The 16,390-nt window shown below is 41.9% G+C and overlaps 1 protein-coding gene across 1 annotated transcript; it reads right to left on the bottom strand.

Annotated features, from left to right (window-relative positions):
- Nucleotides 1-149: 149 nt before the first annotated feature.
- LOC116113611 (extensin-like) lies at nucleotides 150-835 on the bottom strand. Its single transcript, XM_031399763.1, has one exon. The coding sequence runs from the start codon at nucleotides 774-776 to the stop codon at nucleotides 312-314; it is 465 nt and encodes a 154-aa protein (XP_031255623.1). The 5' UTR covers nucleotides 777-835; the 3' UTR covers nucleotides 150-311.
- Between the last annotated feature and the right edge of the window lie 15,555 nt (nucleotides 836-16,390).

The raw sequence follows: 16,390 nt of genomic DNA, 5'->3' as shown, positions 1-16,390 counted from the left end.
GTGGTTACATTTATCTTAATAAAAACAAAAATAATAATATAAATAAAAATAAATATTAAATACAAATTATAATCATAATCTCAAACTACATTACCAAACAAACTAAAGAGTCAAAGTCTTTTTGGCTTAGCTTTGGGCCACCATGAATCATCCTTGAACCTTCTTCTTCTTCTTCACCATTAAACAAATTTATACAAAACCCTTCAAATTTTCTGCAACTAAATTGCAAACCAAGCTCTCTTTAATGGCGACACATCAAAATTCCTACATAAAAACATATAAATTACATAACAATAACTACTTTCACTATCTTAAACAAGCGGCAGCAACAAAAACAAAAACAAAAACAAAAACGAAAAAAAGTTGAGTGGTGATGATGATCTTCCAAGACTCGCAGCCGCCGATGATCCATCGTCCGTTTGATGCGGAGGCTTTCTGTAGTAATAAGGAAAGTAGGGCAAAATAGGGTCAGGCGGAGGGTTTCCATTATTGTTGCCAAAAGGTGGTGAAGGGTAATTAGGTAAATTCCCAGGTGGTGTAGGATAGTTGTACACTTGAGGAGGAGGGTAAGAGGTTGACGTAGAGGGCGGCGGGAGAGTGGCCGGAGGCGGTGGCGTGGAGACGGTGGTGGGGGTGGTGGAGCCGGAGCCGCCGGTGGGCGGAGGGTAGCATGGATAGGGGCAGGGCTCATCCTGCATGGTGAAAGGAAGAAAATTGAGAAGAATGAAGAGGAAAGTTGAGAGAATTCGAGTTAAGATTTTTGAAGCCATGGCCATTTCTGCTGTGAGAAAAGGGTGAGTGAGAGTGAATCGAGAAGAAAGGAAATTAAAGATGGAAGTGGTTGAGCTTTGGAGACTTCACTTTTAGTGACCAGAAGTAATATTTCCCAATATGAGATAAAGATTGAAAAGCAAGTTCAAGCTACTTTATTATTACTTTTTTATTTAAAAATAAAAATAAAAATTTGTCTTTTATTTTTTTGAATTAGGGTTGGATATGGTGTCTCTCTCTTGACTTAGAGACCAAGACTTTTATTAAGAAAGACAATGGAGATCATTTATGGGACCTTTAATAAATTATATAATATTTAAAAAAAATTAGAGGTACGACACCATAGTATGTAATATCACATTAATAATATTATAAATCCATGTATATATGATATGTACATATATACCAACTTTAAGGTTGTCGTGAGGGTGTATGATAAGATAAGTAAATACCAAAAAAAAAATAATAATAATCGTATTGATGCATTGATTTCTTTTTCTTTTTTTTTAATCCTTTTATAAATCAAGACAATTCTATATTTGTTATGCCTGGGAAATCAAGGGCTGACGTGGGGAGTTCGTGATGAAGTGTGACCTGCTCCCGTCAGAACGGTAAGCGCACGTCAGGTCTGCCAAACGCTATGGAGCTCCCACGTGTCCATTTCCCTGCTCCAAATCGCGTGAAATCAGCTTGGAAAGTGGGCAATGGGACGTAAAGCCGGATTATGTCCTAACATTCACACCAACCCATGGATTTAATGATGATTACATGCATTCATCTCGTTATAAAAAGAGGAAGACCCCTTCATTAAGGGGATTCGGCCATTTTACACTTGAACTCTCTCTCTCTCTTGCAAACTTTGTATTTACTTTCCAAACATTTGTAAATCAATCCGCTGGCGGACCTGACCCATATACTAATACAAATCAGTGGAAGTAAGACTTGCTACCTTAGCATCCGAACCACTTAAAAAGCTCTATCACATTATTTCACATTTTCTGTCCATAATCACGTGTGTCTCTTGACCAATCAACGTGCGCACATGTCGATTAGTTGGTGTTAGAATCACGCATCAACAGTTTGGCGCTAGAAGGAGGGCCTGATTTAGTGTTATCCTTCATCAGGAGAATCTTAACTACTGGTCCTACAACAACAAATGGCCCGCCAATCTAAACCTGACCAAGCCAACCAGCGCGTCGAGGGAGTTCCCCTAACCAGGGGGATATCCTTCCAGGATACTTCCAGTTTCACAAAATGGTGCGATGGATATCCCGGCAGCTTCGCAGCGTTGACCCCGCCATCAGACGCTACTGGAGAGGTTCAACAATACTTCAGACGGTCAACCAGAGGCTGGACCGTTTGGACCAAGGATTCATCTACAACAGCTGGGGCGGTGCAACCGCCAAAAACGCTGCACGTCGCGCGAAAGCGCGGCAAAGGGAAATAGCCCATGCCGCGAGCACTGCAGCGCGTAGACGTAAGGGTAAGCAAGTGGCAAAAAGTAAGCCTACGGGCTCCCAAGGACCAGTGAACACAAACCTTTCCCCGAGCAGGGTGCCGACAAAGCTGAGACCGACGAAAAAATGAATCCCGAGCTGTCCCATGCCACGTGCAGGGGAACCCAAGCAAAAGTGTCGGGGCGACGATTCCTGTCATCGCCAGCAGAACGATCCCGATCGCATCATGCGGGTGGTCCCCACACCTTGCGGGGCGGTTCGTACCACCGTGAGGGTCGTGAAAATGCCCCGTGCATCCATCGCCTCACACGCTCTAGTCAGCGTGTGTCGAGTGCGGGGAAATGCCAGCCGAGGCGAAGAGGAGTCCGACTCCGAACTTTCCTGAACCGTAATCGCGAGGCCGGACTCGTATGCGTGAAAGCAACCCCCAATTGGCTCCGTTACCACAAATTGAGGAGCTACAGCGAGCTCGGACAGGTTAAGGGAGCAGCAAAACGAACAGGCCCAGGTCTCCCGCATCCCTTCTTCCCGAAATGTAGCTGCCTCACTCCCACCGGGGTTTAGAATGCCCGACATGCGACCATTTGATGGGAACCATGACCCGCAGGATCATTTGTATGAGTTCAACGACTGATGGAGCTCCACCAGGTTTCAGACCTTGTAAAATGTCGTTGTTTGGTCGTGACGCTGACTCTCATGCCAGCGGTGGTTAAGGTCGCTCTAGGAGATCGATCAGTTCGTGGCCTCAGATGGAGCACGACGTTCAGGCATTTCCAAGCAAATCAGAAGTTTTCGATGCCTTTGACGACCTCAGCAACATAAGGCAAGAAAGAGACGAATCCCTGCAATCTTACATCGACCGTTTCCACAGGGAACTCAACAAGGTGGCTCATGCCCTGAAGAGTCCATCGAACATTATAATAGTTGGAGTTCGCCCGCAAACTGACCTGTGAAAAGAAATGCAGGCTGATGACGATGTTTCCCTCACCAGATTTTACAATCTCGCAGAAAATATCCCGAATAGAGAATTATTGGCGGCACTCTGCCGTCACGATCACGGCACTTCAAGCAGTATGTCTGGTGGGGAGGAAAATAGGAGAGCTGATCGCAAAGGAGACATTGATGATCAGCGAAAAGGGAAGAAACCCCGCTACGAACACAAAAAGTCCTATGCTCCTGTTCTCGTCGCGACCGGGACAGAGCTCATACCACCGTTGAACATGTCCATATCTCAATCCTTGACAAATCCGAGGAGGCCAACTGTTGGTGAGCCGGAAACCATGAAAACCCCTGTACGGCCAGAAACAACAAAAATACTGACGTTTCCATCGGGATACGGGCATCACACTGATGAATGCTGAGCCCTAAAGCAGGCAATCGAAGAGCTCATCAAAAAAGGGCACTTCAAGGAGTATATGATGACTCTCCAAAAGAGAGCCAAGGGGAGCAAAAGAAAAAGCGTCGTGATCAAGCGGTACAGTAGGTGTTAACATAATCTTTGGAGGCCCGCACCTCGCGGGAAACACGCGAGGTGCGCAGGAAAGGTACGCTTGTGAAGCATATCACGTCCGATCAGGGTAATGAACACTTCGCAGCGACCGCAAAGGCTCGAAAGGAGGAGTCGATCACCTTCTGCGAAAAGGAAGCAACTCGCTTGCACCATCCTCACGAGGACGCCTGGTGATCACCGCCCGATAGGGTGCCATAATGTCTGCAGAATGCTTGTGGACAACAAAGAGCTATGAACATCCTGTTCAAGACCGCTTCGATAGAATGAACCTAGACGAGGCCGACCTGAAGCCCGCCTCGATACCTCTTTATGGTTTTACAGGGGAATACCGATCCCAAAGGACGATCCAGGAGGTGACTAGGGTTACCGAATTTTTGGTTGTGGATTGCCCATCGGCCTTAATGGAATCTTGGGGCGACCTCTGTTGAGAAGCTTCAAGGCAGTCACTTCCAATATCACCTCAAGATGAAGTTCCCCACTCCCACGGAGATAGGGGAAGTGAGTGGTCGCAAAGCGCATCTCGCGAATTACGTAAAAGCAGTGTAGATGGCAGGCAAGGGAAAGGGCATTTCGAGATGTGTGCTCGCCAAGCTATGGCGATCAACTGGATCAAGCCACAGCCTGGCCCAGCGGAGGATAACATAGATCCGCAAGTCTAGGAAATCCCTCCTAGCGGCCCGGTTGAGGATCTGTCCGAAATTTCGGTTGATCCAAAAGAGCCGAGCCGAGTGTTAAGGATTGGAAGCTGTCTCAACCCTCAGCTGGCTTCCGAACTGATAAGCTTCTTAAGGGAAACATTGACGTGTTTGCCTGGTGCATGCAGACATGGTCGGGATAACGCCGGACATTATTTCCATGCATTAAAGTCAATAGTGAGGCCAAAACCGGTTCGCCAGAAAATAAGAGCAATGGATTCAGGAGGTACGTTGCACTAAAAAGAAGTGAAAAACCTCCTCCGAAATGGGTCCATCCGAGAGGCACTCTACCCGACCTAGGTTGCCAACCCGGTTTGGTAAGAAGCCAAACGGCAAGTGGCGGACCTACGTTGACTTCAGCGACCTCAACAAGGCTGCCCGAAAGAAAGCTTCCTCTGCTGAGAATCGACCAGCTCGTTGATGCCACCTCAGGGCACGAGCTACTAAGCTTCAGGATGCATACTCGGGTACAATCAAATCCGATGATGGGCCAGACGAGGAGCATACGTTCTTCATTACGGACCGGGGGTATACTGTTACAAAGTTATGCCCTTCGGCCTCAAGAATGCGGGCGTGGACCTATCAGAGGTTGGTTAACCGAATGTTCTCCGACCAGATCGAAAAGACAATGGAGGTCTATATGGATGACATGCTGGTCAAATCCTAGGTCGCCTCAGAACACATGCAATCTCGCTGAGAGTTTGACATGCTCCGACTGTACCGAATGAAGTGAACCCTCTCAAGTGTTCGTTGGGGTATCGTCAGGAAGTTCCTGGGGTATATGGTTAATCAGCGGGGCATAGAAAAACCCCGAGAAGATCCACGCTCTGCTCGATATGGAGAGCCCGACTAGCAAGAAACAGGTCAGAGTTAAATGGCGAATAGCGGCACTTAGTCGCTTCATATCAAGGCTAACCGACCGTGCTTGCCATTTTTCAATGTTCTAAAGGCCAATAAGAAATTCGAATGGACTCCCGAATGCGAATAGGGTTCCAGAGTATAAAGAACACCTAGGGAAGCCATCTCTCCTCTCTAAGCCTCTTCCATAGGAAATCCTGCTCATTACCTGTCCGTCTCTCAGTTCGCGGTCAGTGCAGCTCTAGTAAGGGAAGAGGAAAAGGCGCAGTGGCAGTGTACTATGCAAGCAAGGTCTGTCGGATGCCGAGATGCGGTATCCGGAAATGGAGCGACTAGCCTTGCTTGCGCGATCGCCTCCAAAAAGCTGCGACCTTACTTCACGCCCATACGATCCATGAATGACTAATACCCCTAGGCAGGTCCCCAGAAACTAGAAGCCTCAGGTAAACTGTCAAATAGGCCAGGAATTAAGCCAGTTTGACCTGAAGTACAAGCCCAGGTCGCGACCATTAAAGGGCAAACTGTTGCAGACTTATCTCAGAGTTTTCCTATCTCCCAAGCGAGCAACAGCCTAGCGAAGTCATGCAGGAAAGTGATTCAGAACCGTCGACCTGGAACCTCTACGTCCGGGTCATCGAACAGGAAAAGAGCTGTGGGGTCTTCTCCTTATAAGCTCCGAGGGGGCTCGAATTCATGGTATTCTCCGGTTCGGGGTTAAGACGACCAACAATGAGGCAGAGTATGAAGCCCTGCCTGCGGGTTGCGACATTGCCAAAGAAATGTGGGCAATCGCGATCAGCATTTACAACGACTCCATGCTGGTCATCAACCAAATTTTAGGGGAATACCAAGCCAAGGAGGAGAACATGTTCGCTACCTGAAAGAAGCTAAGACCGCTTTGGGGGTTTAAAAACTTTGAAATCATCAGATCCCCAGAGATAGCAAATCTATAGTAGATGCCCTAGCAAAGATAGCCTCATCTTGGATTCAGAGGTCCGACAACATTCCTGTTTGTTTCGTGGATGCTCCAACTATTAGCTCAACCGAACAGGTGTAAATGTGACTCACACCGGATCCTGGATGACTCCCATTTTCAGTACCTCAAGGATGGGACCTTGCCAGACGACAAGGTTAAGGCAAGGGTTGCGAGCAAGATCTACTCGTACACTCTCATCGGGGACCAGCTGTACAGGAGAGGATTCGGTGCCCTCTCTCTCAGTGATAACCAGTGAAGAAACAGACTACGGCATGAGGGAAATTCACGAAGGGATCTGCGATAATCACACAGCTGCTCGATCCTTGCGAACAAGGTTGTTCGTCAGGGATTTATTGGCCCCGGATCCAAGAAGATATGCACAATTTTGTCAAGAATGTGACAAGTGCCAGCGGTTCGCGAACATTCCACAAGCCCCTCGCACGAGCTGATAACGATGTCTAGCCCCCGGACATTTCCAGTATGGGGGATCGACCTTATCGGTCCCATGCCAGTCGGAAAAGGAGGGGTCAAGTATGCCGGGGTCGTGGTAGATTATTTCACGAAATGGGTGGAAGCCGAACTGTGGCCGCGATCACGACCAGAAGCTAAAGACTTCGTTTTCAAGAACATAGTGTGCCGCTATGGAATTCCCCACACCCTCATCTCGGATAATGGAAAGCAATTCGATAACGAGGAGTTCAAGCAGTTCTGCGACGAGCTAGGCATCCATAAAAATTCTCTCAGTCGCCCGACCGCAGCAAATGGCCAAGTTGAAGCTGTCAACAAGACCATCAAGCACACTCTAAAGGCAAACTTGGGGCAGCCAAAGGAAATTGGGCTGATGATCTCCCCGAAGTCTTATGGGCGTACAGGACAACTCCAAGAACCTCCACCTCAGAAACCCCTTTTTCGCTAGCCTATGGCTGCGAAGCAATGATTCCTGTAGAGGTGGGAACTGGTTCTTTCGGAGGAGACTTGTATGACGAAGTTGAAAATGAAGCATATGAGGGCAAGTCTGGATCTTGTTGAAGAGACCGCAGCAAGGCTTCGCTAAGGATAGCAGCCTACCAACAACGTGCGAAGAGGTTCTTCGATTCAAGGTCAAGCGAAGAGACTTCCAGATCGGAGACCTTGTGCTAAAAGAAGTTCTCCTTGGAACCAAGGAGCAATGCGGGGGTACTAGGACCAACTGGGAAGGTCCGTACCGGGTCACAAGGTGATCAGACCGGGGACTTGCTATCTCAAAAGGTTGAACGGTTCCAAAGTACCCGAGCTGGAATTCCGAGCACCTCCGGCCCTACTATCAGTAATCCCGAACTCAGCTCTCAAATAGTTTTTGATTTTGTTAGTTCCCTCTTTGATGTAAAGTATTATTTGTTCGTGGAAACAATCGCATGTATTCTGTTCGCTTGTGACAATCGCATGTAATATTGCTATGTAAAACTGAATTGTAAACTGCAAATGTATGATAAAGCGAACAACAATTGAAGGCAAAATGTATTTTCATTTATTTACAACAAAAATTAAGACCCTATTCCAATGGAGTCGGACTCATTGCACTATGGCTGGTCGGGGGGATCCTTCGAAGCAAGACCCGAACCTTTGCCTGGTCGGATCTTCGGGTGGCCGCTCTGCTTGATATCTTCTTGCCAAAACTGCAAGGTCTCTGTCTGTACCCTTCTGGGAGGTCGAAAATATCCAGATCTGGGTTCTTTGGTCGCAGGGTATAAATGGACCGATTGCCCAGTCGGCGGCCTATCCCGATCTCTCTCTGACTGGATCCGCATTTCTCAGTCAGTGAAGCAATTTTTCCGACTCCCGGAGTTCGGCCTCGAGAGCTAGTCTTTCCCTTCGGAAGCTCCCTTTCTTGTTAGCTCGCTGAGCCCATATGGAGGTCATTGGAGCTCTGGTCCTTTTCTCGACTCCTTAGAAAGCCTAGCGGTTGTCCTCTGAAGTCATTTACTTCCTCCTGACGTCGTTCAAGCTCTGCCTTTTGGAAGTCCACTGTCCGCAAGCGGCATCCTTTTGGTTCAAGTACCTGTTCGTCGCTTTGAATGCTTGCGTTCTTTCTGCTTGACGGTCTCCAGGCTCTATTTGAGCTTCGGACCTCCTCCTTTAGAACACTTGCCCCCTTAGCGGCCCCCAGCCGAGTCTTCTCCATGGACATTCTCACGACAGCAAAGCCTGTGAGCAAGAAGTGAATTGAATGAAAACGGGGACAAAACTTTAAGAGCAGTTCGTTTACCTTGCTTAGATGTGGAACGACGTGGTATCAGGTCATCGCCCGTATCGGCGAACTCATCATAGACTCCGATAGCCCACACCGAGTAGAGAATAGACTATCGGTTGCAGGTATTTGGGCAGGCTCCCCAACGAGTCTAGACTGGTGCGTCCTTCTTTGTCGGCAGCAAATGCCATCCGCGGTTCCTTGCCCGACCTCCTCTTGAGGCTGTCGCAACCTTAAGGGCTCTTCCTCAGATTCGGTCTCTGATTTGTCGACTGAATCTGCTTCCTTTCTTTGACCTCTGGGCCGGAGCCTTCTGCCCCGGGCGAGCAGGTGGTGGCTGGGCGACCTGTTCTGTCCTGGTCGTCTCTTGCTCAGGCGGGGGTGGGAAGGCACAGCTGTTCACACTGATTGTACCGTCATGGGGCGAGCAACTTCGGTCGCCCTTTCTCTCTCGATCGAGGAAGGAGAACGGTGCTCGCCGAGGCTGCTCGGACTCTTTCGGAGGCATGGTCGCTGCATGCAAGTACATTAGTAACTAGACAAGTTATTCTGGACCAGAAGGGAATCAGTGTAACTTACCTTCTGGGGGCTCCAAAGCCGTTGTTACTAATGAAACTGTACTTCCGCAAGTTCGCGGTCGTCACGAGCTTCTCGTGTCCCGACTTCTTAGGAAGGACTCCAAAAGACACGAGCCTGTCCGAGGGGCGAGCAGGTCTTGGTGGGCGTCTTTAACTACAAAAGAAGGCAGGTCGTTTAATAAAAGCAAGCGAACAGACAATGAACTAGCGAAGAAGAACCTACTTGGTTTCTAAAAGTGGCAGTAGCCGTCATAGCAAAAAAAGAAGAACTTCGTCTCGTAGGCCCCCGCGTTGCTGGGATAGCTATGTATCCCTCGGCGAGATAGGTCGTCAGGACAAGTAATAGGAATCCTTGTCCTTACTCTTTTAAGATAATAGGCGATGCCGAGCTCCACCGCGTTAGCTCGCCCAAGCCACTCTTGCGGCACGGGATGTACATGCGACGGCGATGACATACCCGTTTGGGGTCAACGCATCGGTGCGATCCCGAAGTGATCCAGGACCGACCTAATGAAAGGATGGAAGGGAATCATCCCTCCACCCTTGAAGATCTCTTCGGAGATCGTAGCTAGGCCATCGGAAGGATGCCGCGACGACGGGTGTTGTCAAGGAACACCTCTGCACGGACGCGAACTGTCTTTTTTATCCTATCGAACTCTTCTCAGGTGAGAACGGAGAAGACATCAAGGGTGCGTCCGCGGGAACGTCCGCGAAGACGAACTGGCTCCTTCCTCGGGTCTGGACGTTGACGGTTCCATTCCAGAGTTGCAACAATGACAGACAGGTCATTTTAGCCATGCATGTTGTCCCACGCGGCGGCATGGACAAATTCCTTAAACCCTAATAGTAACTTGAGCCGCCATCCACGGCTCGAATCCGACGACAGGTGCGTCTTGATGAAACACCAGGAGACCCATGCCATTGCCCACCAACCAAACACAAAAAAAAAAAAAAAAAAAAAAAAAAAAAAAAAAAAAGAGGAAGAAGGAAAAGGACCTTACCTTCTGAGGCGGGTGACGAGGAGGATCTTGTTTGGGTGTCGAAAAGATGCCAATCAGAAAAGAAGAGCTTCCGGTTTGCAAAGATTTTTCGCGTCGAGGTAGAAGGGATTCTGGTGGCATCATCTGAAAAATTGGGCTTTTATTGGACTACGAACCGACGGTACCACCCCTCGGAATCGAAACGACAGCCTTCTCTCTCTCTGCATAATGCGCCCCACCGCATTTAATGTGTGGGAGGGTCATCGTTTCAAATGTGTCGTGCAATTAATGCTGTCAAAACAACGCTGGGTCAGCACACAACGCATTTAATGCGCCTGCCAGACGCTTTAACACGTGCAGAGTGCCTGACAGCACGGAAACAGGCTCATTGAATTCCAACCCAAGGCACGTAAGGAACGTCCGTGATCCAGGTCGCTAGGATGAGATTGTCAGGTGTTTAGGCAAAGATTGTGCGGGGTCGTGTTCGCACAGGCCCGCCCGAGCTCTTCCTTCAGGTCGAAATTACCAGAACCTCCAATCGCGGCATGACTTAGTTTCCAAGGTTCGATCCTCAAACCTTAAAAACTAGGGGACTTCTGTTTGCTTGGGAATCAAGGGCTGACGGGGGAGTTTGTGATGAAGTGTGACCTGCTCCGTCAGAACGGTAAGCGCACGTCAGGTTGCCAAACGCATGGAGCTCCCACGTGTCCATTCCTGCTCCAAATCGCGTGAAACAGCTTGGGAAGTGGACAATGGGACGTAAAGCCAGATTATGTCTGACATTCACACCAACCCATGGATTTAATGATGATTACATGCATCATCTCGTTATAAAAAGAGGAAGACCCTTCATTAAGGGGATTCGGCCATTTTACATTGAACTCTCTCTCTCTCTTTGCAAACTTTGTATTTACTTTTCCTAATCTTTGTAAGTCAGTCCGTGTTGCGACCTGACCCACTATACTAATACAAATCAGTGGAAGTAGGACTTGCTACCTTAGCATCCGAACTACTTTAAAAAGCTCTCATCGCATTTATTTCATATTTTCTGTCCATAATCACGTGGGTCTCTTGACCAATCAACGTTGCGCACGTGTCAATTAGGTGGTGTTAGAATCAAGCATCAACAATATTTATAACAACCAATTCAAAGATAAATTAGATAAACAAAAAAAAAAAGAAATTTAGGCATATCATAATGGGACAAGATCTTTTAACTCAAATTGGGACGCAATTTTTCAGTCGTTGATATGAAAGGATAATTTGTAATATAATTGACAAGATATTTTTTCACGTATAAGTATACTGATATGAAGCATCCCCGGTATTCTAGATTTTTCATGGAAACTTAAAAGAAACTAAATTGAGACAATTACCCTTAAGGATAAATTTAAATTTATTTGATTGAATATAAATAAATTTTAGAGTGAAGACTAAGGTATATGTAAAAGAGTCTGATTATTTGGGTTAGAACATTTTTGCCCCAAAGAAGACGTAGTGATATTAAGAGTTAATTAGAATATTAAAAATTGTCACATTCACCTAATTTATATTCTTGATACTTCATGATAACTACCCTATAAGTTAATTAATTAAAGTGGGGATCCATTATTTAACTAATTAATTAATTAAGTTCTTGGTAATTAACCAACTAAACCAAAGCTTTACTATGGATTCTAAGTTTTAGGTAATTATTAATGTTAATTCATGAACTAATTAATAACCAGTACCTGCATTTTTAATATTCAAGTTTTAATGATAATGCCTGATGCCTAAGCTATGCTCTTTTTTTTTTTTTTAGGAGAAATTTATGTTTAAGGTTTAAAATTTATATATGACTCCATAATCATAATTACATATAAATTATAAAATATACAAAAAAAAAAAAAAAAAAGAATGGGTACTTTTTTAAGGAAAAAACAAATATTTAAGATGTTGGGATTGCTCAAATCTACTCAGAAAATCTGAAAATGTTCAGAGTGTTTGAAGAACTCAATTAATCTCCTTCCTTCGACATAAATATATTGAAATAATTAATTATTAATAATATGTGTGATAATAGCACATTTTAAGATCCATGTTAAGGAGCATGTTCCCCAAAACAAGGCTTAATTGAAAAGCACTAAGCCTCATCACATGCATTTATTTTTCATTCCAAATTAATAATTATTAATTACACAGAAAATTATTAAAAAATTGAAGTAATGTGAATTAAATATTACAAATTACTAAGAATAAGTTGTAACATAACAATTAAGTTTTAGCTTCTTTTTTTTTTTTATTGGTATAAAAAATTTATGTCGTGGGTGGCAAGTGGTGAATAGGACTTTTTATGTATTACTCAAAAGGTACTGAATTCGATTCTCAGTTGCTTAATAGGAGAGCCATAGAGATTTACCCAGTCGTTAACTTCAAAGCCCCTGATAGATTGTTAAGTGCGTGTGAACCTGTCCTGGGCCAGACACCCCGGATCACCAGAAAAAAAAAAAATATATATATATATATGATGAAAGTTGCAACAACTAATTTTTTTAATTATTAAATTTTTTTCATATTAACCAGAATCTTTATTGAAGTTGACCTCTAAATCACATGTCCAACATTAAATTAATCAAAATATAATTGTATGGTGACACCTCAAGGAAAATAACATCATACTAAAATACAACATTAATTATATTATAAGTATATGTTGAAAATAAAATAATACTATATAATAGTTTTTTTTTTTTAAAAAAAAAACCCCTTAAATTATAACCAAACCCATTTTTTTTTTTGGTAAATTCATTGTAACCAGCCTACTGAAATTTGATAATCCCTTGGAAGCAGAAGCATATTTCAGGTGACCCACCAGAGAATCACTTTTGGAAGAAGCAGGTGATGAATAATTAAAGAAGACGTGGAAAAAAATGCAGGTCAAGCGTCCGATTTGATGACTTTTAAATAATTTTAAAAGTTTTTTTTTTTTTTGTATTTTGCTGAACTTTGAAGCTTGTCTGCATCCAAGAAGCTGCTTCTTAGTTCTTAGTTGATTCTTCACGCAATGTAGAAAATTTCATGATCCACGAACAGCTGGAAAGTGTGAAGTTGAGTGATTTGGACGTGTCCATAAATATATGCCAAATCCTAACCTTAATTAAACACAATTACATCTCAATACCTTCTTTTTATTTGTAAAACCTAATAAATTAAAAGATCAAATAAATACAAATTTCATATTTAAAAAAAAAAAACTCGGATCCTTTTTTTTTTTTATTATTATTGTTGATTAACCATTTACTATTACTGGTTAATGTTAAAAAATAAAAATACGTAATAGCCCCTGGGTGGTCGGGTAAGACGATAGACACTCTTAGGTGTATTACTTAAAAAGTCTTGAGTTTGATTCCCTTCGATTGCTAATAGGGGTGACCACTAGAGGATTTACCTAATCGTAAACTTCAGGATCCCAGAGGATTGGTCGAGGTACTATATATATCATAATATTTGGCAGAATTAATGTTAGCGATCATAATAAACTTTCAATAACATCTCAAAAGCTTGAGGCATGCACCACACTACACTTCACTTCTTTTTTTCTAATAAACTATATAGATAAAAAGAGAAAATAAATTAATGTAAAGGTTAGCGATTATTTAAAATACAAATCTTTATTTATTGTTGTTGTTTGTTGGTTAATTATTTACTGTTGTGAGTTAACATTAAAAGACAAAATTTAACTGGAAAATTTTAGCAAAACTATGTTTCTTAGTGTTAACCAAAGACAATAAACGGTAACAATCTAGATTTTAGAAACTGTTGATGTCTACATTTGAGAGTTTTCAAAGTATAAATTTGTATGTCTTTCTCGAATACTTTTATCGTAACCTAACACATGTTACATCTAAAATATCTAGTTTGTTATCTAGTTCCATTCATACTTTATATATTTTCTTTTTCTATAGTTATATATATATGGTATGGTATGGTTAAGATTTGAAATGGGAGCTAGAAAAGGTGAAATTAGGTGGGGAGATTTCTTCTCAAATTTCTTTGTGTCGGTGGAAATTTAAGGTCTTTGAATTCCATGTTTCAATAAGCACTTATTTTGAATTGTGCGGTAGTAGTTGTAGACTTGTAGCTAAACCAAATAATTGATTCCAAAAAGCAATTAATTTAATACTCCTTTTATTCTTTTTAGTTCATGAACCATTGATCAACTTATGATTTAATTAATCAAGAATCTTCACTCCAAAGACTTACAAAAAGCTAGCCTTAATCAAATTCCCTTTAAATCAAGACATATATATATATATATATATATATATATACCCTTCGAATTCCCTTTTAACAGATGAGATGACAAAGATAAACAGCTCAAAAACATTATAAAAAAATTAATTAAGAAAAAAAAAAATCAAGGTACGGTATCCCAACCTTTAAAAAAAATTTGTGTAAATTATACAAAAATAAATGAAAATAATTCCGATCAATTTTATTTTGTTTATAAAAAAAGAAACAACTTAAATGAATCCCAAAAGGATGACAAACTTTAATATAATTTCACTTTTTCTTATCTTATGCTTTTTAAACCCAAAAGATGAACTTATTATCATATAGAAAAAGTGCATAACAAAATAGAATTTTTCATTCTTTAATAATGCACAACCTTCCTTGAAGTATCTTCTTACTTTATAGCAATTTTATTTCATTTTGCACATTGGATATCTCTTTCTATTCATAATTGCTTTTGCCCTTTTTTTTTTTTTTGTTGATCATGGTGGCCCACCAGGTGTCGAGGTCAGTTTGTGCACCTCGACTAATCCCCGATCGGTATCCATTGAACACCCTACAAACCCAATGGATCAGAAAGTCACAATGTGATAAATGGTCACTTGTGGGATTTAAAAATAAGACCCTAGGTAACCTAAAGTCTTCATCGTCCCATCTGGCACAAACCAAGTGGTTTGCTTTTGCTTTTTTTTTTTTTCAATTTTAATTTTTTGGCAAGAATATTGGTGTTTTGTCTATTATTATGAGCCCACCAAGGATAAAGACAGCAAAAAAAAATTGTTATTTGTGTCACTTTAATATCATGAATTTCAATTTTTTTTTCCCAGTTTTGACCAAATGTCTACGTTAATTTGGTCCATTTAAGTTTGTGACCTGTTAATTTGATTATCTCAATCAAAGTGTTTGATTATGTCAAAGAAATTAAGAATAATCACATTTCTTGAAAATAGAAATTAGAATAATTGCATCACAGGGCTCAATTTACATCAATTTACATATTTATATACAATAAATTGGATTATCGTATTTAATTACTCTGATTTATCACATAGATAGAAATATACCTGTCCAAGATGAACATCTTAATCTTGATTTTCTCGCATATTATTTTTTTTAATTAATTCACCTATGAAAATTAGTGAGTGACAAACCTCTTTTCAAAGAATGTCAAATTCAACGGCTCCAATTTCAACACACTTTTTTTGTTAATCGAAGTGTTGGACCAGTTTGTACATGTCTCAACTAATCTTCGAGATCCATTGAACACCTTATAATCTATAGACCAGATAAGACATAATGTGGTCGATGACCACTATGTAGGACTCAGCACAAAAGTAACCCACCAGATGGCTAAAGTTTTGCCATCCAGCTCACAAGGCAAGTGGTTTGGGACTTTTTGGTCTATATATATATATATATATATATATTAAATAATATCATTTATCCTTTACTATGAATAGAAAAAACAAATTGTCACTTTACCATCTATTTCAAGACAAATTAGGGTACGAACTCACTACTCTTTATCCTTAGTCATAAAGTTTGAAGATAAATTAAACTTTCTTTTGAAATTTTCTAAGCTTAAATATTAATTAATTAATTATTAACCCATGAGTATATTTGTTGGAATATAATTGGGTATCACTGAGGATTTGATGTTTGAACGCCTGCCCAAAAAGTTATGGGTTCCTTTTATTCTAAAGTGATTAGCCCTACCATTAATCATATTTTAATTATTTAATTACCATATAATATAGTTTTCAACTTTAGCTATAGATATATATATTGACAAATAACAAGCTGCCATTCAAACCAACAATGACAAAAGCGTTATATTCATTTGATTTAGACCAGTTGATTAGTGATGGATGGTGAATAGAGTAATCTAAATTATACATTTAAATATAAGATAAGTATGTTTAATAGTAGAAAACAAGTTTACACACAAGAAGAAAATGTCATCCACCAACACACAAAGAGTCATGAAAGGTAATGAAAAACATCATTTACTGACATAAAAAAGAGTTATAAAATTTATTTACTGTACATCTATTATGACAAAACCA

The sequence above is a fragment of the Pistacia vera genome, unplaced genomic scaffold (assembly GCF_008641045.1).
Source record: "Pistacia vera cultivar Batoury unplaced genomic scaffold, PisVer_v2 Contig686, whole genome shotgun sequence".
NCBI classification, from domain to species: domain Eukaryota; kingdom Viridiplantae; phylum Streptophyta; class Magnoliopsida; order Sapindales; family Anacardiaceae; genus Pistacia; species Pistacia vera.
Note: the sequence above shows the minus strand (reverse complement) of the source record. Positions and strands in the feature narration are given on the sequence as shown.